This window comes from Taurulus bubalis, assembly GCF_910589615.1.
Source record: "Taurulus bubalis genome assembly, chromosome: 14".
NCBI classification, from domain to species: domain Eukaryota; kingdom Metazoa; phylum Chordata; class Actinopteri; order Perciformes; family Cottidae; genus Taurulus; species Taurulus bubalis.
Genome location: NC_136602.1, coordinates 7,758,848 through 7,786,347, shown reverse-complemented (window position 1 = coordinate 7,786,347; position 27,500 = coordinate 7,758,848). Strand labels below are relative to the sequence as shown.

Genomic DNA, 27,500 nt, shown 5'->3' with positions numbered 1-27,500 from the left:
TGCTGAGAGGCAGTTTGCAGTAATTTCCCCAGACAGCCCAATAATCAAACTCTGCTCACAATCTGCACCTCGAACCGCCGCACTCTCTATTGACTGCTGCTACTAAGGAGATTAATTACAACACAGACACAGTTACCTCTCTGTGGCATACATCAGTCGTAGCCCACAGCTAGTGGTGTGTGTGTGTGTGTGTGTGTGTTTGTTTATTTATTTACAGGTGGGAGCATATGTCCTAAAGGCACGGTCTAAAGGGAAAGTGCTAACGTCATGTTAGAGAAACAGAGAGACGTTAATAGTAAAAGAAGATCTGGATGCAGAGTTCAAGTCTGTCAACCAACAGCCTCATATGAATGTGAGCATTTTTATTGCTAAACAAATCCGCTAGTAGAGCGTGTCACTTGAAGAAAAAATATTTATTGGACAGTGAATACATTAACAAAACGACTTGAACACAAGCCACACAGTAAACTAAAGTGTCACTGCATATTCTGTATTTCTCCAAAAAATAACTCAGCATGGATTATTTATTTGTTTTGCTTATAAATAAAGAGAAGACCATCTGAGTTTCAAAGAAGCTACAATCAAAGAGCAAATTTAAAATGTTCCCCTGCATCTGAACACACTCATGTGAAAAAATTTAAAAATTAAATAGAACTCTGCTAAAATTCAACTTAACCTTCAAAGATAATAATAAATCTCAACCTTAACACACTAACATTTGACAAACTGAACTTGTGTACATGTCAGTGTGTGTGCAGCAGGCAGACGGCCTAGAGGGTGAAGAATTCAGGCAGACGGCCTTGGCTTGCCTGGTTACAACAACACTGCCAGGGGCATGAAGGCTGCAGCTGTGACACACACACACACACACACACACACACACACACACACACACACACACACACACACACACACACACACACACACACACACACACACACACACACCCCAATCCCAGGCCCACCATCACCACCCTCACACCCCAGCGCTCTAGCTAAATCTTGGCTAGCACACAACTGCACTCAAGAATGTGCGCGTGTGCCTGAAGGCCACGCCCCTCTCCCCTCCACCAACCTGTCATGCCAGTTGTTGCTCTTGCTAACACGGACATTTGACATGGGAACACGATTAGTGACACTGTGTGTTTTGATCAGGATGAGACTGACGCTTGTTCCCTCGCTGTTGATTTCCTGGTGCTGTCTTTTCATTTAGTGTTCCCTGTCAATTACACATTTTTGATAAATATACTCCTAATTTAACATGTCAGCATTAGGTTTGAAAAGGATCTTTAGCTATATTTCAATAACTCTTTGCTCAGAGCTTAACGGGTCATACTAACAGATACAACACACTCAAGATCAGCATTTAAATGTCTAAATATACAGGTTTACAGAAATGTCATATATACTAAATAAGCATCTTGTGTTGCACTCCAAATACAGCTGAAGTTTGTAATTATTTATACATTCAATTATCATTTTCAATGCACAATATAGAATCCATTTTATTTTGAGTAATTCTTAGTAATTAAGTGTGTTCACTGAGATTTTATGATAAACTACTTAATAAATAAATAAAATGAAAACGGGAAGTCCTCTTAAAAGTTCCTCTGTCAATAACACTAATAGCTTTAAGGATATAAATCCATTAAAACAAAACAAAATCAATATTTGAGCAGATTATGTTCACTTAACGTGGATTTGGCTGCTGTGCAAAAACAGGCAGTAGGAATCTACAATCATATCTAATAAATAATTAAAAGAATACATAAATAGATTGGTGCTTAGATAAATGTGGGGTTAATGAAGTGATGCAGCCTGTGTGAGAACTTCCTTTTCATTCATATCATTTTTTTCCCAACTGCTGTTCTCCAGCAGAGCTGCACACAGTGGTGAGGAGGAAAAAGGTTTTAGATGATATGACGCTTGTGTGCCCATCTGCAACAGTCCTTTCATGTTTTAACAACATTGATCTTTTCCATAACAGAGAGCTGTGTGTGAAAGCCAAAACACTAACATACAGATGAACTCAGCAATCTTTTATTGCAATATTAAATAGTTATTACCTATTGGGCCCTCACGACGACGCTCCCTAAATACATTCAAAATGTTGTGTCCATTCAGTAACTGGAAGTCTCTCAGGTCAGCTGAAAGAAAGGAACATCGAGCAATGGATGGTTTGCTCCGTAAATTTTAAATAATAATATCTAATCTTTTAATTCAGCTGAAAAAAAGCCCACATCTATTTCTCCACTCCTCTTAAATGATAGGTTGTTTTGAGTTATTTCTGATTTATCCATTATATTTTGTTGCTCTTGTAAGTATTGTTTTGAAACATGTCAAACTGATGGGCGTGAGTAAAGGTATTTATTTATGAAGGAAGTTGAGTTTTGTATGAAATCATTAGTGAGCTAAATCTTTTTTGCAAAACAAATCTCAAATCTCAAATGTGTTCTGCTGCGTTTTACATCTTTTTATCAAAAATGTAAACGTTATTGAAAATCAAAATGCAGCGACTTGAAACACTTCTGTTTGGTTATTGATCCCAATAAACATCATGTCTTGTACTGTTGTTATTGCTGTTGGAATGTAAACATAAGTGCACACTGAATTCAAAAGTCTGCAATCAATGATGAAAGTGATATTGTTACTTTGAAAATAAGATCAGATATGAAGCCAGTTGAGACATTTAAAAATGTGAAGCACTACGGTATTATAATAGGAATAGTATTAATACAGGATTCCTTTTAAATAATCAACCAGAATTACAACCCCAGTGTGGGCCCTTAACTCTGTAGTTTTATAGTTGTTTCACTCCAGACTATAATATAATATAATACAAAATATTCAAATTCTAAACACTCCTGTTTTAATATTTATTTTATATAATTTCCTCTTGGTCACAATTATAACTGGCTGGCTTTGTGCTATCAAGTTACAAGTACACTTTTTGCTGTCTTGAAAAAAAAAAAAAAAAAAGAGTAAAAAAGAAATTACAATTAAAAGGTGTGACCGTTATTAAGGTGGTATCTGAAAAGATAAAAGTTGATCTTTAAACTGATGAGAAGCCGAGTGTTAGTTTACATCTTTTTTTGTTTATCGGAGAGTTTATGAACATCAGTACGGAGAGCGTTGACCAGGACTCACACATGATCAAAATAAATCCTCCTCGGAGCGGAGTTCTATGAAAACAGATTTTTGAAAGTGTTCAAGAGGGATGTCAGAAACGCATTCACGTACTTTAAACAGCTGTGGATGAGCACAGAAGTCGTCCCTTCTTTCATTCCGTCACTGTATTAACGGAGGCTTCAGTGCTGCTGCAGGCGATCATCGACTCAATGTCGAAGTGTTTGCTGCCGTGAGGCCCGCTGACACGTTTTAAGTCGCGTCTATGAGTGTTTGCTTTCCTGGCATTAAAGCGTTTCTGCGGTTGTTACTTTTAACATTTTTCTAAAGAAGGGGCAGGTGTTTCTGCACTAGTTTTCTAGTTGTAGTTTTATGAAGTAGTGTCATTGACTGGGGCTTGAGATGTGACGCTTTGCACAGTTAATGCTCCAGCTTGCAAGCCTCTGGCTACAGCCCGACATCTGAGCCGCAAATCTGCGCGTCTGTGTGTGTGTGTGTGTGATAGAGCTGTAAAGCCACCGTTTGACAATGCTCTTTCAGCAGGCCGCCCCGCGGTTGCTCCCGGCTACAGAAGCCAGCTGGGCAATGCAGAGACAGAAACGATGAGAAGAGAAGAGGAAGATGAAGGGGAAGAGAGGACGACTGATCAGCGCCACCCAGAGACAGTGGACTAAACTGTTCCTCTCCGTCTCAATACGGGAGCGATTTCCCCATATTCAGTCATTCATTGGCTCAAACCTGAAGGCTATTTATGCATCCTAAAATAGTACATTGAGTCAATCATAGTAAATATAATTTTATTTTTAGAAAATACATTTTACCTTAAAATTCCTGAAAATCTTTTGGTAAGTTTAACATCTATTTTTTTGTCAGAATGCTAAAAAACAACAACTATTTTATCAGGACTTTTCTGGCGCACTCAACTTTTCTTCCACCATAAAGAGAAGGGGCAACTATCATGAAACATTTAAATGTCCGATTTAGAAATAAAACTAAACGGTTTGCATGTGATTAGTGTAAATCTATTAATGATATGTAAAGAGGTCATGGCAGTGATGTTAATATTTACATGAATGTGAAGCGTAACGATCAAAGTATGTGTGAATGCTGCACCTCACACTGGGACTTATTCATCGTGTTTATCCCTGCTTTCTCCATATCTCACTCTTTTTAGCTTCCCTCTGTCTCTCGGATCACACACACACAGTTACAACTCATCATAGACACAGATGCCCACAAACATACCCATGTGAACACACACACACACACACACACACACACACACACCAAAGCTGTTTTGTTTCTTCTGCCCAGCCTATGCCAACTTAATTTGCAAATGAAAAGTTTTTTTGCAAGGAGCGTCCTTTTGCTTCTGGGGCATGGCAGCACACTGTGTGTTTGGGGGTAGGGGTGAGGAGAGGGTTGACAGAGGGGGTGTGTGTGTGTGTGTGTGTGTGTGTGTGTGTGTGTGTGTGTGTGTGTGTGTGTGTGTGTGTGTGTGGCAGGAGCCCAGATGAAGCAGCCCTCGCCCGGGGCTCGCTGTCCGCCCGCGGTAGCAGCAAGCCTGTTCCTTCTTCCCCGGCCCGCCGCGACCATTTGTTCCATTAACCAATCTCCTGGAGCCTCTGGTGCAAACACACACACACACACACACACACACACACACACACACACACACACGTCTACAGGCACACATACTTCAACAACTGCTTGCACAGCTCATACCACACATGGCCCTCCATCCCTCCTCCATCCTTCACTCCATCCCTCCCACCCTCCTCCAGACGCATGCACCATCTTTCTTCGTGGAGGCCATATGGCCCAGTGAAGCCTGTGGATCTACAGGCACATCTGCGTATATGTTGCTGCTCTCCTTAAAGGGCTGCACAAGCGAGCGGTGTGCTCACATAAACACAGTAGATGCACACGCACATCCAGGGCTGACAAACGCACTCTGCTGTCACAGTGTGTGGTTAAGAAAACGTTGGTGCTATGTTGGTCCGTTGAGTGTGTGTGTGTGTATGTATGTGTGAGTCTGTGTATGTGACCTCAGTGTGTACATGCATAGTGATAATTGGTGAAACAGCCTGCAAACAGCTGTGGGGTGAGTAAAGGTTGCATAGTGTTTGGTACAGGAAGCAGAGGGGAGGAGGAGTAAAGTTGAAGACTAAGAGAAGAGCAAAAAGGAAAGGAAAGTGAAAAGAGATGTAAAGAAGAGTAGAAGAGGGTGAGGTGAGCAGAGAAAGTTTAAAAACTACATGAGGAAACGTTTTACGAGCCGTCAAATTCATACGAAAATAACAAAACTGATTTTGTTAGGTGTGCTTTTAAGATCTCTATTCAGCTTCTAATAAATTGTAAAACAATATGCATCCATCCCCAGCATTTCGTTTCTTTTCACATCTAATATTTGGTATATTTGATCATTTTCTCAGAAAAAGCACCAGAAATTGCTTAATAATTAAGGAAATTGGCACCGACTAAAGCAAGAATCTGGAGAAATAGAGATGTAGATGATGTAGAACAGCTACAACCATTGCAGTTAAACTCACTCATGTAAAATATGGATTTAACTTAATAAACAAAAATGTAATATGTTATTTCTTGAATCAATCAGCTCATAAAAAAACATGTATAACCTTTAAATTAATCATTTACAGTGACTGGCTTTGCATCTTCCGTAACTCCATCTCTCAACTCTCCATTCTATCCCTTCACTTCCAGGCATTAAAAAAACAAAACACCACAGAAATAGTGAAATAAATAATTAAAGGGTGCAGCAAAACATTGTGTGCTAAAAACCCCTGTGTCGTTTGGCAATCAGCTCGCCCATGTAAAAATAAATCAAGCTGATTTTCCAAATGTTTTTGTGCGTGGTGCACTGTTGCCGCTCTTCGCAGCACAGATTGCAGGCCGATGGAGAGGCTGTGGGGAGGGGCGGGGCGCTCGATATCGAATCCACTTGCACCAGCTTGTTAACACGTACACCTTAACCCCCGAGCGGCGCGGCGGGGCGTCCACCGAATGCTCAGGGCCTGCAGGGACCATCGAACGTATTCCCGATATATGGATGCAGACAAACATTAAGAAGAACGAGACGCAGTGTGAGAACAGTACCATGTGTCGAGAGACTGACGTATATGCTTCAGCACGAATATGCAACATACCAAACATAACATACACACAATATAGAGAATAAGTTCAGTCCTGCCTCTACGGCTGAATTCTGACATCACAAACTGCAACACATCACTGTAATAAAGCCCTGCCAACTACTGTGGATCTATTTTTTACCGTTTAAATGATAAGAATATACTTTTGGCAGGTTTTCAAGTTTTGCACTCGGAGTATGATCAGTACCACAAATACAATCAGATGCTGAAAAACCAAGTACCAGCTGCAGAGTGGATCATCGTAAACGTGAGTCATACCTCTCTCGCCTCCCTGTCTCTCCCTCATCTCTGTACTGTAATTCCTTACAATAAATCCCCTAAAACATAACATATAAATGCCGAAGAAATGTGTGTATTTACTACTCAAAGCTAATAAATGCATTCCTAAACATTCAAAAACAATTATCTCCAGAAAATGAAATTTAAAAAAATGTGGTCAAGCAGCTCAACAGTCACTGCAAAAGTGACCTCATGTACAACTGAACTTGAGAGATTTTTAAATATCAGGATGATTAATCAACCAAGTAAGTGTCAAAGCAGAAAATAAAACTTACTAAATGCCAAGAGTGATTATCGTGGTTCAGTTGGGAGAAGGGAGAAGTTAGGTGCCAACTTCCCAGCCAATCCACTTTTGGCAGTCAGATTCCTACTCTGCTAAACCTCCTGAGAACATGCACTAGCAACCCATACACATACACATAAAAAATACCACCATAACATATGCGTGGAAACATACAGAATATTCATACTTCACACTCCTTGACAACTTAAGATTGTTTTCCTCTTTATGAAACACACAAAAAGAGTCGCACACAACCAGGAGACAGCTGTGACTTGGTAAACTTTGTTTTTTTGGCAGCGTCTGACTGTCGACAGGTTAACACCGGTGGGTGGTAGACAATATGTAGTGTCAGTGATGGAGCAGGAGAAAAGGGTGTGTGTATGTGTGTGTGTGGTTGGTTTTGTGTAAGAGGAAGGTGGAGTTGGGTGGGGTACTGGGGTAGAGATCCTGCACAGTGGGGCAACAACACCCACACACCCTCGCCCACATTGGCAGAGCCAGGCTGCATGCCAGGCGCCCTGTGGAGACACACACCAACTGGGCTCCACACTTAGGGAGAAAGAGACCCCCGCATCATACACACACTTTCTCACAAACACACACACACACACACACACACTCACACGCACACGCACACACACACACACAGATACTGTAGCATAAGCCAAAGATAGAACCACTTTTAGCTGCAGCTTTTAGAAGCCAAGTCTCCAAAATTCATTCCATGCATTCTACATAGAGCAATGTATTTACTTTATGCCTTTTGAACTCAGTTTCACGTTAATACTTGTAGATGTATGCACTATATATCGCCCTCAAAAAAATGTCCACACTGGAATGTGACAAATGTGATAACAATAGTGGAAAATAGTGCAAAAAGGACATCACAACTTCAGTGAAAGAGTGAATTAGGGAGTGTTGTCAGACAGCTAAATTATCAAGTTTGTCCACTTCACAAAAAAATGAAAAGGCCAAATATAGCTGCGTTTGTGCTGTCGCTAATCACTTTCAGTTCAGCTCAGTTTGCAGTTCACAACTCCATCAGAAAGTATTTTGAATTAGTCAACGCCACCAAACCAGTCAAAGTGTATCATGAATTAGCTGCTTGTTAACTTCATAACTCATTTCATATTAGTGATTAAACTCCTCAAAGTTTCTGTGTTTCATCTAGTGCACGTTATACTTATTAGGGTGCTGCTGTCCTCTGTTGACGACCACAAGTGCTTCATGGAGTCTCTAATTAGTTTATTGTTTCCAGTGCATTCTACTGCATAAGGGGAAAAAAGCGTTTTTTGATCAGAGAACGGTTTGAAGTGCCACCTGATTAAGGGGAAAATGTGGACACTGCACAGACAGCAGGATAGTAAACTGCTGATAACAACAAAAAACACTGTCGACAAAAAATAAAACAATTCATGTAAGAATTAAACGTCAGATGTGCACAAGATGGACTGGTTAGGGATAGCTTGTGAAGGAAATTGCACTTTTCTAAAGGCTTGCTGCCAGATTCGGAGAGAAATGACAACTAAAAAGCACTTGGGAACATGTAATGCCAACAAGGCTGCTGTTATTTTAATTATAGAAATATATTCACAAGATACGTGTGCTGCTTTTTCAGTGAAATGCTTGTAGTAGTTCTTAGGGGAGAAAAACAAAACAATTTCACAACTTCTTGCCTGATGAACTAACAAATCAAAGTTGTCAAAATCTAATGCTTATTTGCTGGTAATCAACACAATAATTACCTAATAAAGATCAAAATACCCCTGAAACGTTGAGGATGTAAGCTTTATCTACAGGAACTATAGTTGTGTGTGTATTGTGTATTTGCGTACCTGTCTTTCATGCGCTGGTGCATACGGCCGTGCTGGACACACTGATCCTCCATGTCGGAGCAACGAGCTCTCAGACCCTTTACTGTCTCCACCAGGTGTTGCTTCTCCAGGGTCAGCTGCTCCAGCGCTCCTCTGCACACGCACAATAAATACAGATGTAACAGTTGAAAATGTACCATGTACAACAGAGCATGCAGGCAGAGTAAAATACTGAATACAAATTATTTGGAGCAACACTTTCTAGATCAGACTTCACAAAGACATTAAAAATAAAGACACAATATAAATGTAATATCACATTTGAACTAATTTAAAGTCAGCAAAGGGAAGTAAATGTGTGGGTCTTGAGTCCATAGTCTTTACAGATCTTAAGTCCAAAAGATCTGGAGACTTTAACTTTTTGCTAATAACTTGTTGTTAACATACATGTTTGGATATAAATTCTCTCCTAATCATGCAAGTGTATTAGGTACACATCGCTAAAACTAATGTCCTGCAAAATATGTGATCTTTATGTTAAAATGTACATTTTTGTTTTCATTAAAGAGGTGTTGACTCAAATGTATGATAATTTTCTGTTGTTGAATTGTGTTGCATTATACTGACAATTGTTTATATTATTTTGTGCATTATTAGACTGCATTAGTTTGAGCTAGGTGGACCTAATAAACTGGCACCCAAGTGTATAATTAAGGAAATGAAATTCTGAGAGTAAAAAGATGAATCCTTGCTTTAAAAAGATAACTGGCGTCGTACACTGACACCACTCACTCTGCTATTGAAGGACATTTTTTAGACTGTACACCAACCAATGGAAAACCAATTACATTTCCTTATTTATAAATTATTCGACAGCGCCAACAGAGATACAGATAGGAAATGTGGGGAAAGAGGAGTATCACATGCAACAAAAGGTCCCTGGTGGGACGTGTCAGTTCTGTGGGATGCATCTGAACCACAAGTCCATCGAACGCTCTAAACCGCTGTGTCTGCTGCACGACGTTACACCGGCCAGTCAGTAGGAGTCGGCCTCATAGTCAGACAAACAACTGAAAACTATTTGTCAAGAGTTTTCTCCTTCGTCTTGCTGCAACTGTCTCAGTGTAACCTCGCTTAGCCTGACTGGGGCAGTCCAGCAGGACTTTAACCGCTACACTGGGCTTGGACTCCAGGAGCTCAAACAGCCCGAGGCACAAAACACACCAACACCACACTGCTGCTAAACTACATAACACACACATACAGCAGATGTAGGCTATGAGCCTTCATGCCAGTGTGTCAGCATGTATGCTAGTTCCTTCCATAAAAAAACTCATTCAAGGTGGCAGCTATAACTGTGTAAATACATATGTGTACTTAGTATTGATGTCCACCCATAAGCAAAAACACAGGGTACATGAGTGTGTGTATTGTGTGCATGCGTCCTGTGGCTGGTGAGGCCCGTGCGGTCTGGCAGGGCCAGATTGAGGGCTGTCATGTGACTAATGTGCAGCACAGCTCCAACAGCTGACAGGACACTGGGCCCAGGGTCACTCTCACACACATATACACACAACCAAGTACACAAACACACACAGAAACAGACACAGACGCATACATACACAGGCAGCCCAGATGGAGAGCTGTGCAGGCCTGCTGTGACTACTGTAGCATCAGGTTAACAAGAAAACAGGTCAGGCTGGAAAGCAGTATGTAGTATGTTGACATGCTCTGTCCAAACAGCCTGGATAGATGAGGCTTCATGAGATGATGACATGGACGTGCGACAGACAGAGGGAACAAACTACGCAGTGAATAAATAACTGGAAAGAAGAGGCTGCGTTTATCTACACAAGTCGCTTTTAACTGAAAGCACAGTTGAGTGAATAACATAAAGGTTAATGTAATGAAAGAGAAAATGCTGACCCGCTACTTTCTGTCAGTTCTTCCAATTTGACTCCCAACGCGCAGCACTCCTCCTTCAGCCTCCTGATCAGGGAATTCTGGGAACTTAGAAGACCGTCCAACTCTCCAACTGCAATCGATTGTGGGAAAGTTGCCCGTTACTGTGAGGTTGACCACCGTGGGGGATTTAATGTGCACTTTGAGTATCAGTGACTTCAGCCCACACCCTGAAGTTCAGACATCTCCCACCTCTAGTTATAGTATTATATACACTGTATATTATAATGCATATTTGGTTTACACTTCCCCTCACCATATTAAAAGGCAAGCTACATGTACTGTATATATCTATCGCTTCTTCTAATACACATCCTGAAAATGACTGCTGCACAAAAAACACAACCTCAGTAAAAAGACATGGATGTGACAATTATGTGTACATGACACCGACAGTGAGCTGTGTAATGTAATGTAATATGAATAGCCTCACTCTGCTTTAAAAAAGTAAAATAAAATAAAAAATGACTAAACAAATTAAGATCTCATGGTTTGCATGTTTTGCTCAGCAAATATTTTGTCAATGGCATGTTGTAAATGTACAAATAATGCTTTAAACGTGTTCAGTTAAGGTACATAAAGCTGCAGGACAGAAGAGTTTCTTTGTCACAATGTGAATGTTAAAGACTGTGACTAGGATTGTAGTGATCCTTTGTGTTATGCATATTTATAAAGGAAAACAAAAACTGTTCAATTAGTTATTTCAAATTCACAGATCAATGAAAGTTGCTCAGTGAGCTCAAATGTCAGGTCAAACCTTCTTCTTCATTTTAGTGGAGCACAGAATGCGTGTCTGAATAAAACATTTATAGATGCTCAAATCAAATAAAAAAAATGTGATCACCTCACTGACCATTTCATGTTGGGCAAGCTGTCATATAATTAATGTTACAATGTAGGAGTGGCATCATGGCTACTACTATTAATACATAAAGTATATTTCCAGAGCAGGCCAACCAAAGACCTCACACACCAGAGGAAAACATCTCCAATATGGACAGAGCTGATCCATCAAATCTATTGTCACAAATACTGCCGTAAAAGCGAGATAACTTGTCTCTTTGAACGTATTCCCAAAAATGTTTTTGTCGACATTCACATTAAAATCAAGTACGGAGAGTATCGGCTGGAAGTATAAAGTGTGTGAGAAGGGTAAAATGAGATGGAGAAAGAGAGGGAGCTTGTTGTTTGAAAGCGCTTTCTTTCTCCTTTCCACCCTTCCTGCCACGTCCTCATCCGCTCATGGGGGCCTCTTTCTGAACAATCCAACACTGGGCTTTCATCATTCCTTTGAAATGATCCACGTTCCGCTCTCCAACATATGTCTGCTCTTTTAAAATAACAATGGCTGCCGTTTGGATTGAGGGAATGATCCACCTGCTCCGGCATTCTGTTACAGTCAACCGAAACCAAAAACACTAAGGACTTTGAAAAGTAGCTCACACTTGTGAAGTTTTTTGTTTTTTTTTGCATACAGTAGATGTAGACAGTAGATATTGGGAAGGAAAGAAAGAGATAGTAAAAAAAAAAAAAAAGGGAGAAAGATCCATGATGGCAGGTGTCGGCGGTATGATACATAATATTTACCTGCAGGCTGACTAGACTTTTGTCACTTCTTATTATGACTGAGAGAGGAGGAAAGGCCAATGCCCAGTGATGTTTCACATAACATTGTTCACTTTGTACTGGCATCACATTGCATCTTTAAAGTGAATTATCACCAAACCTTTCATTCCACTCTATACAGCCTCTGTCCCCAGATCACTGCCGCAGCAAATGCATGGAGGGCATGAATTGGATGCTGCGGAGCATGAAACTAAACTACACAAACTCACAGACGTGCGCGCACACGTACACTCAACAAAGTTTGGTCAGTGCTGGAAAAGTTGCATGAAGAATGCTAATTAGCTGAACAGGCTTTGAATGCGTCTGGCCATGCGTAGGCCAAAAAGAACCCTGGGACACAGAAACACAGCAGAACTGGCACTGGAAACAAACAGAGAAAAAATGAGGGAGGGAGGGATGGAGAGAAGAAGCGTGGCAGGCAGGGAGGGAGGGAGGGATGGAGAGAAACAAATATCTGATATCATCTAGAGGCTGCTCTGTATGCCATTTACTCAAAAAAGAAACATGAGAAAAAAATATCTGAAAAAAGGTGGGAAGGAGCGGAGAAGAAGGGAGATGGGGGACGGATGGATGGAAGGACAAACGAATGGACAGAGAGGCGGGATTTGGAGAGCAAGAAAGCTAATTATCTAGCTCGTCTGTTGGGTTGCACGGGGAGAGGAAGTGATGCGAGCTACTAAAGGACGTCCACCCCTCCATCCCCTCCCCATCCACAGTTTCCTGCTGTGCTCTGATGTCAGCTCTCTTTAGACAACATGTGTGCTGCCGACATGCGCCAGAAACAAACCCTTTGTTTACCCCCCCCGCCTCCTCCCTCCATCCATCCTTTCCTCCCTCTGTACCGTCCATCTTTGTTCTGCGTACCAGCAGGCTCCCTGGTTGTTGAAGGGAACCACAGGTAAACAAACAGAAAGGAGAAGGGAGGGAGGGAGAGGGAGACTGGTTGAGGGTGGGTGGTGACTTTGAGAGGGGGGGATCCAGATGGTGCAACAGATGTGCGAGCAGCAGCAGCTCTGCTGTGCAGACAGACAGGGAGCTCTGAGCCGGGTCTCCCATCACCTTCCCTCTGCTCTTCCCCGCTATTCTCTCTTCTCCTCTTAAGGCTTCTGTTTTGCTCTTTTGAGGTCACTTCAGCTCTAATGAGTTGTGTTCCTGTCCGTCTCCTCCCACTCTGGCCATGTTGTGTTGGTGGGGAGCAAGGTGGCACAGTAAGAAGAAAAAACACACCCTTCAACTGGAAGATGCCGGTTCAAGACCCGGTTCGGGCAAAGATCCACCCTGCTGAAATGTCCTTGAGGAAGAGGCTGAGACCCTCCCAGCTCCAGGGCTGTGATTCTGTAACTGACCCTGATAAACTCTCCTGCTTTGCTCCTTGCAGTTCTGAAAATGTGTCTCAGTGTGCTCCATCCTGTTTAGTTCTGCTTTGTTCTGCCCCCCCCATATCACCCTCCCCTCTGTGTAAAACAACGAATATTCCCGTGTACCGCAGTGGCCCACAGTAAACCTCGTGAAATAGCAAACTTGAGGACTCGCTGCTGTGCAGCTACGTTAAGATGTTCTCAAGTGTGTGAGGCTCTCTAATGAGAACCATTAAAAGCAGCCCCTCGGGGAGTCTGAACCCAAATGACCATCCGATTTGGCTCCATCACATCTGTCCGACGCAATCTGCTGCCAATCTAGTGGAGGGCCAATGGATACCAGCACCAGAGAAAAATTAACTTGCAAATACAATACAAGATTAGTGCATTGTGGTTGCTGTGGTTGAAGTATTGTAGCCAAGCTGCGACGAACAGGTTGAATCTATAATTTATCTTCAGCTGCAGGTTTTGCACAAAATGGGCGAATGTCCTCGGTTCACCTGTCGGGGACAGTTAGCAGCCCCCATGTTGCGTGCATCGTCCTGGACACATACAGGATGAGGTTCCGCCACACAAGTCTCGAAATGAAATGTGCTCCTTTGACAACAAAAAAACATGAGGGGGGAAGGAAAGGTAACTAATCTTTGGAACAGGTCAGATATATTTGATCAAGACAGAGAGGTGGGAAGGAGGACAGTGGAAGTGGAAGCTCTGCTGAAGCCAAGCCCAGTGCCATCAGTGGAGGGGGAAGCACTCACCTCTCTGCTGGTGTTGATCTTCCGTTTGCTGCAGCAGCAAAGTCAGCTCTCTCTCCCGTTCCCGCGCTGAAAGGGTCGCAGACGCCATCTCCTCCTCATGAGCCCGTTCTGAACTCTCTCTGTCTTGCCTGGGGAAGAGGACCGGGGTGTTAAACTGTGACATTTCTAAATTGTTGTTGTTCATTAAATGCAATATTTAATCACAACTTGGCTACCTACAGTGTGTGTGTAAAACCAGTGTTCATCCAAACAAAGACACTAAATGTTAGTCTGCTGGTGGTTGAGCTTGTCAATACTGGAGGCTACAACTTCAGTCTTAAATATATAATTTGACCTTGACTAAAATATAGGCTTGCTTCACTAAAATTGATTACATGTCAATCAAGTTAAGCATTATGACACACAAAGCAGTTGTGTTTTGGTTGATCTTAGGTTACTACAGAAATTGTGCCTATTACATTAAAAACAAACTGCATCGTAGTTAAAACATTTACCAGTCTAGTGACCCGTTGTATACATCAGTACATCAGTTAGGATCAATAACCGATTGATCAGAGCACTTCTAATAAATGCCATCATACTTTACAACCGTTTCTGGTAAACGTAGATCAATAATGTAAAAAAAAAAAGACTAAAAGATAGACAGAGAGGTGAGAGAGAAAAAAGCAGGAGAGTAAACACTGAACAAACAAGTTAATGGAAGAGAGTACAGAAAGGAGATTGACAGAAAAGACTCAGGGGGTACAAGGGCAACCGACGGCTTGAGGACCCCTGAACACCAACACTCGCAGAAATACAACGGTCCATTTCAGACTTTTCTGCAAGAGTGTAAAAAGAAAAGATTGGTCTGCCCTGAGATGTCACTTTGCTCGAGCTGCTCGTCATCCTTGGAATTTCGAGAAACACTGATCATTTCGAAAACACATGTAACGATACAGCTACGTGACATCAGTTGATCAATCTTATCTTCTTCATACAGGAGGACTGTACTCATACACAGTCAATATAAGAATAACTGTATGACTTTGTGATGGCGCATTTGGTAGGAATCAAATAGCTCTAATCTCCACATCCGTTCGTCTCAATATCAAAATTGCACAGGTAAGATGCAAACTAAGGTGGCTTTTGAACAATACTGTATTTTACTACTGTTTGAACCAAACTTTCTATCTCCGCTAAGTCCAAACGTAACAGAAAAAAAGACAAAAGGAAAGAAAAGAAAAACTACAAAGACAGGACAAAACGAACAAATAAACAGAACTCTTCCTGTAGTCCAAAGGCGCTAATGAAGAGAGAATTCTCCAGTTTAAGTGAAAACTTTTCTCCCCTACAGCGCTTGGCCTGCATCTCTAAAGTGACCGCGTCTGTCTGTTCCTTCGTGTGTGTGTGTGTGTTCTCCTGCTGTCCTGCTGTCTGGGGTGTGAAAGCGGGTGGCGGGTGTGCAGGGGACACAAGGAGACTGTGTGTGTCTGTACTCGTATGAGTGTGTGCGTGTGTGTGTGAGAGTGAATGAACCCCCGCTGGGCTTGAACAGCAGCCTGAGCCACCAAAGCGCACACCAGGGCTCAGCGGGAGATGGCGGGCAGGCGTTGCCAGCCATTTGGTCCTGCAAAAGGTTCCAGGGGGCCGTGTGTATTTGCGTATGCCTGTGTGTGTGCGTGTGTGTCTCTGTGCGTTTGGGGTGGGGTGGGAGGGAGGGGGAGTCACACCAGACCTGTTTACCCACCAATTAGCATCAGACAGGCCGCCAGAAAGTTCCAGCAGTCAGCAATAGAGTGGTGGTGGTGAGGAAGAGGAGAGCGATGAAAAACAAGAAAGAAAGGCAAAAACACAGAGCTACACATTTGGCATCTGTTTGATTTTGCTGATCTCCTGAACTGAAGTACAACTTAATAAAGTTGTACACAACAGAGCAGAGCAGACTCAGGGCCTTCCTTTCTGGGGACAACCACAATCAATGTAATAAATAAATGCAACCTCGAGGAGGGTCAATGATTCTACGTTCAGTTCAAAAAGTAGACCCGAGGGTTTGGATCCTTGTGACCAGGGCCTGAACGCCTCATTGAGGATAAAATAAAAGCGGGGAAGTCGGGCTAAGTTATCAGGTTTTTTACCCTGCGCCATTTTGTATCCCCAATCAAATCCAACGTGTTTACTTGCAAATTGCTGTCACAAAATGGCTGCTGATGAGCACTGTCAAATTAAAGCCTAAAAAAGAGAAAGAAGAGGAGAGATGTCAGCGGAGAGCCAAGCCCTGGAGCAAGCGTTAAGGGCGACGGGTAGAGCAGAGGCTGAATATGTGGGGCTGGAGCTGGGTAATTCTCCCTGGACAATAATCTGCCTTCCAGCTAATTGGTGAATGGGCTCTGGGTTGCTGCCTGTGGCAGGAACTCATGTTTGGGCCTAGGAGGCAATAGACTGAATGTTCAGTTAGCGGATAGCTAGGCCTGTTTGTATATGCCTGGCCTGATGCACTGTAGGACAGCTTGATAAGTATGGCGAGAGCGGCATGGGCCAGGGGCCTAAGGTAGGCTGGAATAGCTCTGGGGCTGCGGCCAGGTACAGTGGCTGCTGGGTAAGTGGGAGGTGGCAGAGGCGGTGGCTGGCTGGCTAGCTGGCTGGAGCCGCGAGGAAGACGAGGGGGCCCAGTCTGCGCTGCCTGCCTAAGTGGGCACTATTCAAGCTGTTGCCCATTAGATGTGGGGTGCCAGGGCCTGACCAAGCACAGAGTTTGCAGCACCCCATGGTGCAGCCGGCATCCCACGCCAGAACCACCAAATGCCGCGGTTTATCAGAGAACGAGCACAAATTGGAGTCAGACGGTGGACTTGGAGGAATTGGAGACATTCGCCAACGCCAGACACCACTGACCGCTGTTTGGACTAAAGTAAAGTAGACGATACTCCCTCCCAATGAACACAATGTCACCCAGACGCATGCACACAAAGTCAAATCATACAGAATATGAACACACACAAATAATATGGAAAACATCTGTGTGTACATGTAAATTACGATGTAATGACGATCTTTTGTTGTAATTTAAAATAACTAAGAAACATCACATTATACAAAATAATAGACATAAAGACTAATGGAAAAGAGTGAAGAGAACAACCCCTCAAACGATACATATTCATAACTATGCCCAGAGAGATATTCCTGTGTTGCAAAATAAAAAGGTGTGCAATTAACATACAGGTGAACAGATTGTGACCTCAAATATGTTAACACACACGCGTTGTTCACAACAAAGAGTTGTTGAGGACGAGATGAGGAATCAAGAGGAAGACTAGATGAAGTGAAACTATTTCTGTCACAGAGGACATCCGCATAAATAGCTACACTCACTCCTTTTTTGTATTAAATGAGATATTAAACGAGTGTGGTTTTTAACAGATGTGTGTATTATCTGTCATATCCTAACTGCTTGTAAAAATATTAATAAAACAGCATCAACAATAATAATAAATGAATAATCTACTAATTATTACCATACTTAGATTTGTACCTAGATTTTAAAAAACTATTACATTTCCATTCAAACCCATAATTTAAACTGAGGCACCTGCAGCTCCAATAATTATCCGTTGAGACTTGATTTTGATTTACTTAAACGCACCAACGCTGTTCTATAAAATTACAACTGTTAACTATTTACTCAACTGCTCAAAATGGTGACACCCGTGATGATTCATTTTTTTGTGGAGAAATTCCAGTGGATCCACAGTTATTCATGATAGACTGCATCCATCAGACTGCATTAATATTCAACAGTTTGATGCGCAGAATTACAAAGATTATTTCTTCTCATGTGTGAGTGGGCTTGTTTATGTGTGTGACAGAGACGGTGAGACAGAGAGGCCTTGTGCAGGCCCATCTAGCCGACACTGCCAACAAAGGCTGAGTGCACCGCAGAGAAAATAAAGTGACATATTGAACATTTGCTGCGCTGCGTATCATTGATGCGCCGTACAATAAACATCTGAATTGTGTTTGTGTGGCAGACCTCACACCGTGTCACACAATTTTCTCTCACACGCACCTCAATGTGTTTTAGCACATTTTTATTAAACCTCGGGGTGATGTAAGTCAATCACTCTGCACCCACATTTTTTTTCCTGACACTCCGCTCCTCACCGCTCTACTTGAAACCAACGCATCACACACAGAGGCAGCCTGATGCAGCCTCGCTGCTCCTTTACTCTGTGCCCATCCATCCATCCATCTATCCCTCCGTCCATCTATCCGTCCACAGCGTTCTCATCTCTGCTCCGATCATTTTTTCTGCTGTTTCCATCTCTCCCTCCTCCCTCCCCTTTGCCTCCCACCCTTTTTTTTCCTGTAACTAAACTGGCTGTGTCTCTCTCCATCTGCTGGTTCTTCCTTCAGCGGCCCTGCACCTGTTCACACCTCCTCTCCTGTTGGCCACCTCTTCTCTCTTCTCTACTCCCCCCACCCCCCTTATCTCTGTCTTTCTCTCTCTCTCTCTCTCTATCCCTCCCTATCTCTCTATCCCTCTCTCTCTCTCGCTCTCTCTCTCTCCCTCCCTCCCTCTCTCTGCCAGGCCTGTTCCTGGCTCAGTTAGCCTCTCTGTCATTCAATCCATCTGTCTGCAAGTCAACTTTGTTTACAGCGGGCGGCCCAAGCCTCTTTTCTTCTTCAAGGAGCGCTGAAGACCCCCCACTGCCACCAAGGTCAGTGGCGAGCCAATCGAGCCCAAGAAAAAAAAACTGCAACTGTTAAATTAAAAACTAAAAAAGAAAAACCTTTCCCTTCAGACACACGCACATAAGTATGGACAATAACTCTCTTGATACATGTACATCTGAAATCTTTCTGTCCGTGAATAAATACATGCATGTACAGACGGCTACAAATTGCACGACCCCCACAGAAACAAACATTTGCTGTTACAGCACCCATTCCCTCGGAGAAAAACACAATTAAAGTAATTAGCTGCTGATTGGCCTCTGTCATCGTCTATCTTCTCACAAAACAGAATGAGAGAAGTTTAAAAGTCTTAATTGGCACAGATGACTTAACACAGGAAGGGCGGACCGGCAGCGCAGGCATCTGTGATTTTAAAAATAAACACACAGCATACGTACAATATGCTGCCATACTGACCCAATTCAGAAAAACCCAGGACTCTACAGAAATAGTTGTGGATAACATATGTGGCAGGGCTGAGGGTCGAATCAATTTCAGCTGCGAAGGTAAATTATCCCCTGGAATTAATTATTTCAAATCAGGGAACCAGTTAAGTTACTTATCATTAGACATTTGATAAAGTATATAGTTAATGTGATATGAACGTTACAGTGTAAATGTCTAATGCAATAACATAGATGCTGGATTATAGAATGAAATGGAGCCAAATAAATAAAGTTACCAAATCCACATTTATAATTGATATGCACAAATGTTTTGAAGACAAAGAAGAGAGCGATGACAGAAAGTTTAAGAGGAGGAAAAAATATATAGAGCAGTGAGAGAAGAAGGTGTGCAAACTGAAAGTTTGTGCCACATGGAGTGTTCTCCCCAGTGTGAGCTCAATCCACCTGTGCTGGAATCCACTTCGCACCGGAGACCTGATGTCGTTCAAACGCTCCTCACCCCTTCCACCCGGATACGAGCTTCAGGGCAACTGGCAGGAAGTAACATGTGCTGTCTCTCGCTCTTTCTCTCTCATTACCCACCCAAGTAATCTTCAGTGAATTCCTCTATTATCTTCTTACTAACTCGCCGCTTTTCCTCACTTTTCCTCCTCCCCTCGCTCCTGGGCCATTAGATCAGATGCCTAGAGAGGGAGAGGCGGCTATTGAGCTGGAAAACAAAGAGAGCCTTTTTTTTAACTCAGTGGGGGGGACTAAGGCTGGAGATGGAACTGTAGGGGGCTTGTGCCCATCCGGTGTCCGCCTTTATATAAACACCATCGCCAGCCTCACTACTTTTCTCCTCTGCTCCCCTTTGCCTCCTCTATGCCATTTACCCACTTCTCTCTCTCCATTCAAAACTTCCTATGTATTCTCCTAAACCCTCTTCTCCCCACAACTTCCATATGTCATCTTCTCTTTCATTCTCGTCTACCTTTATCTATTTGCCCTTCTTCCCTTTTCCATCCTCAGTGTCATCGTCCCCCTTCCTAATCGCCTGTGTCTTTGCTTCTATCTCCTTTCTAACAGACTGCACTAAACAGCGCTACTGTCGGGGTCGTGTCAATGTGTCTTTCAACCTGGTTCACACAGAGCTTTGTTCTGAACGAGGAGCACATTGATGTACATCAATAAAGGTTTGCCGTTTTTGCATCAACATAAATAAAAGCTTTTTTTTAGTGTCAAAAACGTATGTAGATTGCCTTTTATTTTCAGACTTGTTATAGTAATAATTTTTTATGTAAACAAAACAAATTCAACTTTAATTTAATAAATAAAAAAAACTTTTTTTCCAACTGCTTTATGGGAGGATTCTTTTAGATGTCATACAACCTCAATTTATCGAGCTATGCAGCCGCTTTGATTGATTTCAAATAAAGCATTCATTTAATAACGGAAGGCAACGTCTCACATACAGGATAGGTAGAGGAGTTTGAGGGAGCATCCTGCCGTCTTCTCCCATCATACCACATCAACTCCCTCACTCTCTTCTCTTCCAGTATCCCTCCCTCTGTATCTTACAGAATATCTCCTCTCAGCTGCTACCTTGAACTTATCCTGTCCTCCTCCCCACTATCTCTTGTCCCCATCTTTGTAATCATCTTCCGATACAATCTGCAGAGGGGGGCACTGCCCTACTACCTACAAGGTACTGCGTGGCACTGCTGTGCCCACAAAGGGCGACAGAAAGAACAGGATGGATTGAAGGCAAGAGAAAAAAAGAAAAAAAAGAACAAAGAGCAGCTATATGAAAGATAAAAAAAATGAAGAGGATGAAAAGATGAAAACATAGATCAATCTGGTGAAAGAGAGGGAGAGAGGTAAAAGAGAAATATGGGGAAAGGAAGAGCAGCGAGAGGTTCTGTCATGTTTGATGAAAGCTGTGCCTACTGGGCAGTGGGCACCGTGTAGAGTCACTGATGGTGTCACCCTCGCAGCAGGGGTGTGTGAAGGCACAAGGTTGACCAGATGACTGACACAGACACACATTAATAAACTAAACATTCAACATTCACACTGATACGCCCAAGAATGTTTCTGTAAGGCTGTCACGGTTTGAATACTGGTACCAAACTGTCACAGTAAGGTGAACGCAGAATACACAGGAAGTAGATTGATGCACGTTCACAGGCGCAAGTTCTGCTTGGAAACTTTTAGCCGTACATTGTGAGCAACATATGCTGAGGTGAGCACAACAAGCGATTTGTGTATAGGACGACTATGGTGTGTCCCCGTTTCTCCACCGTTGTCGGGTAAGTGAATGGAAACGCATCAAATGTGGCAACGTACATTTGACGACATCAACCAGATGTGCCAATTACTGGGATGATACATTCTTGGGTGCTTTTAAATGTTGAAATATAGCCAAGTATAGCCTTATTGAAGCTCCCCATCTCATGTGATTTAGGTATTTTAATGTCACAGCATAAGAGATGCCTTTCAGTTGTATAGTCTAACCGTGACTCCTAAACCAGGGTATGAACTGAAATGTACCTTCTGTGTACCATTACACCACTTTTTACGAGTGTATTTCCAGGCATGCATAGTTTGAAGTGGTGGGTTTACATATGTGCTCAATTAAAGACACACACAAAAAAGATGAACATAAGTGAGGTGAAGAGTGTTTGGTGGATGGATGGCAGAGGGCTGGTGCTCTCCCTTTTGTTCTCTGTCCTCCAGCAGTAGTGCCTGTATGTAGGCCAGTGTCCCAGGGCACACTTGGCTGGGGTGACAACAGTTGTAGCCGACAGATTTGCCTCCATCTTGCCTGAGGTCTCCCAGTCAGCGATCTGTCTATTCTACCCATTCCCAGCCCCGCAGGATGGACAGATTACTCCTCTTCTTCATAATTCTGGTACTAATTGTGTGCGATTTTCCATTGGTGAATTTATAGCATCTACATTTTAACCTTTATGATATTTCTAGTGCAAATAAGTTCATGCTTCATTCCAGAGTTTGAGTTAGCGAGGCATGCTTACAGGGCTCATGGTATCGTTTACCTTCTGCACGAAACAGAAGATGGAAGGAGCAGTGGAGAGATAAAGAAAACTCCTAGCAGCCATCTACTTTTGTCAGCTGGCCTGCATGTGGGAATAAGAGTCTAAAGAGCCTAAAATGCTGAATCGGGTATTGGGGAGTACACAAGTTTATGCACCAATATCATATTATCATATTTATCAGCTAATTTACTCAACACAGGAACAAAAACAAGACATTGCTGCCCTGTCCTTACATCCTGGTCAATCGGTACTGTGCAACTTACAGCAGAGATAAGAAAGAAGAGCTCACTCGTTAGCTACAGAGCTGATGATGGAAGTAGCAAATGCATGAGCCATCTCGCTTCTTTCTCATCTCTGCTGAGAGTTGCACTTGCGAAGCACCAACCAGGTGCTAGTGCAGAGTGTAATGTTAGCCAGGGCTAACAAAATGTCAGAAATTTGGCAATATTTGACACAGTAAAAATGTGTCACCGCATTGACAACAAGCTGAGATCTAGACCTAGATTTCAGATGTCTTGTGCGAGACGTATTTGCTGTAACACGAGACACGCCAACATATGGTGAAAGTGATAGTGGAAGACAAGATACATATGTAGAAGGGTTGGAAACCATGTGAGGGAACATTTGATTAAACCAAGCGTTTCAGCACAAAAAGTCTGTGGCTTAATTTTGTTTTTAGCAAGCCTACACACTATCAACGTCAACACGTGTACAGCGCAGGCATGTTTTAAAATGACAGTTAGAATCGAAGAAATGTTCCTGCTCAAGAGGCCACGTTGTTAAAAAGGTATAGGGCTGATTTCACTCAACTGCATTGTATTTCCACTTGTTAGTACCCAGCGTGACAAAAGTACACATTCTGTTTTAATTACCGTCCCATCAAGTAAATGAACACAGATGAACTTATATCTAAAGAGCAGAGAAAGAAAGAGCAGAGACAAAAGGAGATGGAGAGTCAAAGAAACTGAACGAAAGATAAAACACTAAGTAGGTCTCAACAGATTGAGCGAGAGAGACAGTGAGAGTGCAGAAGAGAGAGAGGTGAGAAGGCAGAGAGGGCACTCCGACAGCGAGGAGAGAAGAACGCGGCAAGGTCTCGTCACCGGGCCAACGGGCCCACCACTGTCAACATCATGGCACTCTGTGTGACACACTCACACACACACACACACACACACACACACACACACACACACACACACACACACACACACACACACGGCTGGCCAAAGGCCCTCCCAGCTGCCCTATCCGTAACTGTCTGATTAGTTGTGCTAAGCAGCCCCTCCCCTGCCAACCATGGTGCCATCTGCTACCCAACAACATGGCTGCCGACCAGACAAGCGCACACACACACGCACGCACACACAAACACACAGCAAGCCTCATACCTGGCACTGCCCCGCTGCTGTCACACAGAGACACACACATCAAACTTCACAGACACAGGTGTAGCCCAGAGGTATCAACACTTAGCATTTGCACAAAGGCGTGCACACAAACTGATCTAATCGCACACTCACAACCGAATCTACATGCGCGCGCGCGCACACACACACACACACACACACGGCTACTTCATGCACCCACACACACATAGAGAGACACAAAGTCATGCACACAGTTGCTGTAGAGGTTGTGTGTGCGTATGTGTGTGTGGTGACAGTGGTTAGGCGTTGCTAATGCCAGGTAGAAAGAAAGATGCTGTGCTCAAGTGTGTGTGCACTCGCTGGCAGAGCTTGAGGGTTCATTACAGCCCCCACCTCTCCTGAGCAACTGCAGCCCGCGTGGCGCCCCGGCCCTTTTATTCCGGGCCGTGATTGGACAAGGGCCTCCCGCCGAGTTAGTTTGCAGCAGTTTTGTCGCGCCCAGATTTCACTCGCTGCTCAAAGCGAGCCTCTGGCGGGACGCGGCATCTGCTGCCTCACCTTCCTCATTTACACTTCTCCGCCCTTACACACACACACACAGCTTTGTTCACCGCCTTTCCAGGCCTCGCTATCACGATCTACAACTGAGGGGAGGACAAAAAAAAAGAAGGAAAGAACTAGGTTGAGAGAGTGAGAGAGAAGGAGAGAGCAGCAGCGTGACATGTTTAATAGAGTTTGGGGAACTTTGAGTGGAAGAGTCACAGCAGTGGGTCTGGAGCTTTTTATTTCTCTGCCTCTCAGCATCCATCTTCTGATTTCAGGGTCACAGAAAGGAGAACAAGGCCTTAAAAACACCCCTTCTAGCTCCATCTACCTGCTCATTTCACCCGCTGCTTTATAAAGATTGATGAATGTACATTATCCCTCATCTACCTTAGTGATCTCCGCCAGAGAGATGGGTAAAACGGTCTCTGAGTCTCCAGACTCCTCCATCCCTTAGCTTCGAGACCTCAAGGTGTTCTTCCACCCAACAATCGTCAAGTCAAATGTATTTATATAGCCCAATATCACCAATTCTCCCCAAAGGGCTTTATAGTGTGTACAGCATGACACCTTCTGTCTTTTGACCCTCACTTCGGATAAGGAACCCCCCCAAAAAAAAAACTAGGAAAAATGGAAGAAACCTGGTTAAGATCAGCAGTTCTCCTTGCTAAGAACACTCTGAGCAATGCCCCGAGTCCTTTTCCTCAGTCATGTAGCAGTCTTTGTTCCTCATATTCCATCCACACCTGAAGTTTTTTTTGCTTCAAAGGCCACAAATGCTTCAGACCTCTGGGCTAACCAAGCCCAAAAGGCCATCCTTAGCTCACAGCTTCCTCCATCACTGGTGTCTAACATCTGCTGCCACTGCAAACACCCGTGACCTTCTGTCCAGATGAAGGATTTTTTTTTTTTTCTCAGACGTGGAATTTTTGCTGACTGGATCCACAGCAAAAAATGTAGTTTCGTCATGGTGGGTCTTTAAAATGTTATGACAATAACTTGCTTCACTAGTCAATAGGGAACAAACTGCTAATCAGGAAAGAAGAACAACTTGATATGGGTCAAAGCCTCCCATTAGACAACCTGCCTGAGAACTTCTTCAACTAAGTGTTACAGCCGCATTTTTTAATTATATGAATAGTCATGTCCGGACATTTCGTGGTCCAGCAATCCATAGTCAAGAGATCTAGGTGGGACAGTGACTGCAAATAAACGTTTTCACTAAAGTAGCCTAATTTCAGCTTCACAACCATCTCCAGCTCTAAGCAAGCACCCTCATGAACATGGATGCTTGATTTTATGGGGATAATAAAACTGGTGGAAGATTTGGGACCTTGCAGACGTTCAATTCGTCCAAACCACAAAGCAGGCACACAGGTCTCAGCTAGCCGTGGATTCACTATGCAAACACACACATCCATCCACATGCATGCCTATCTGGCATGTGTTGAAACCAAAGTTATGCTGGGCAGTTTTCACTGAGGCCTCTGGGATCTGGGATCACAACACAGGGAGAAATAAGGCCGGGTGGAGACAAGGAAAGAAGAAGAAAGAAAGTGAAGGAAGACAGGAGCAAACAAACAAAACAAACTTAGTAAAGCCCTCTGCTGGGCTGGGGCTGGAGTGTGTGTGTGTGTGTGTGTGTGTGTGTGTGTGTGTGTGTGTGTGTGTGTGTGTGTGTGTGTGTGTGTGTGTGTGTGTGTGTGTGTGTGTGTGTGTGTGTGTGTGTAGCGATGTGAACAGAGTGGTGGGGATTAGAACAGATCCTGGGCTGTCCAACTCACAGCTGGCTGATGATCCAATCCTGGAGCGCAGCACAGCGCACCAGCCGCCGTGGGACCCCCGGATGCGTGCATGCATCTGTATGTGTGTGAGTCTGTGTGTACAGGCATGTGGATTTGACTGATGTGCGTATCAGTGTGCGCATTTGCAGGCATTCAGTTGTACAAATAAATGTACGTGCGTTTGTGTGCGCGTGCCTACATTTGTGTTTATCAGAAAGGAAGGTGGGGCTATCAGTAGTCAAACAGAGGCCGTCTGCGCTTCAGGTCCTCTGTTTGAAGACGGGCTGTGATCATTTGGGCCACGACAGGAGGACAGAATGAAAGAGGGGAGCGAGCAAGTTGCAGAGAGAGAATCAAAGAGCTGCCTTCCAAGGCTGGTCATACAAATGCCTTCCAGCCTCGCTACTGTGAATCCCACAGTCTTACGCTCACACAAACACAGTCACACAAACCGGCCCAGTACAGCTACAAAGACAAGAGAGGGCCAATAGTGGCATGACTACGAATGAACTGCATGCCGTTCTGCATAACCCCAGAAGGCCTGCAGACAGACAGAAAGAGAGCGAGAAAGAGACAGAGGGAGGGGAGGGAGACGACTGCTTGAGGTTCATTTGTTTAGTTTGGAACAGCATGAGAAAAAGCAATAGAGAACATGACAAGAGAGGAAAGAAAAGAGAGAAAATGAAAACGAGTCGTACAGATGGACAAAGGCTGTGACCAAACCTCAGCAGGTGTGCACATGACATGTGGATGTGTGGATCTGTGTTTTGATACTTGCTTTCTATGCTGCTTCTTTTTGGAAGAAGAAAAAAAAACTTCTTCATTTGCACATATCTCAAAGATATTTTACAACCCCATCTTTAAAAACTCTGATGTTATAACAACAGACATGGCTGGATCAATGGATGGAAGGAAAGACTTTAAGGGCTTCTAAGTAAACACCAAGTTTGGAAAAACAAGCCTGCTGGACAGCTTAACTGTGAGTGATGAGAATAGAAACTAAAATCCTCAGTGTGTCCTCAGTAGAACTAGAGTTCCTGCCTTGGTATTCACGGTGCTAAGCGTAATGATGAGCAGAACATCAAACGTGAGCCGATGGTGATCTGTGGCAACTCTAAAGCTAAAAAAGTCATTCTCATGTATTTGATTTATCTGAAGGCATCAGTATGCTTCAACTGAAGTGCTTGTCAGATTGTCCATTCCCCTCCGCCCACATCTTTTGTCTGAAAAAAGAAGCAACATCCAACAATTTCTGTAACTTTCTGCA

At 43.3% G+C, this 27,500-nt stretch overlaps 1 protein-coding gene across 1 annotated transcript in view; it reads right to left on the bottom strand.

Annotated features, from left to right (window-relative positions):
* The window catches only part of sdccag8 (SHH signaling and ciliogenesis regulator sdccag8), a gene marked incomplete at its 5' end in the record, with an annotated part of 43,429 nt that overhangs the window by 7,211 nt on the left and 8,718 nt on the right, over window positions 1-27,500 (bottom strand). Inside the window, 3 exons of the mRNA XM_079229701.1 lie at window positions 8,696-8,827; window positions 10,601-10,709; window positions 14,379-14,506. Coding sequence (XP_079085827.1) covers window positions 8,696-8,827; window positions 10,601-10,709; window positions 14,379-14,506 — 369 coding nt within the window. The remainder of the gene's footprint in view (window positions 1-8,695; window positions 8,828-10,600; window positions 10,710-14,378; window positions 14,507-27,500) is intronic.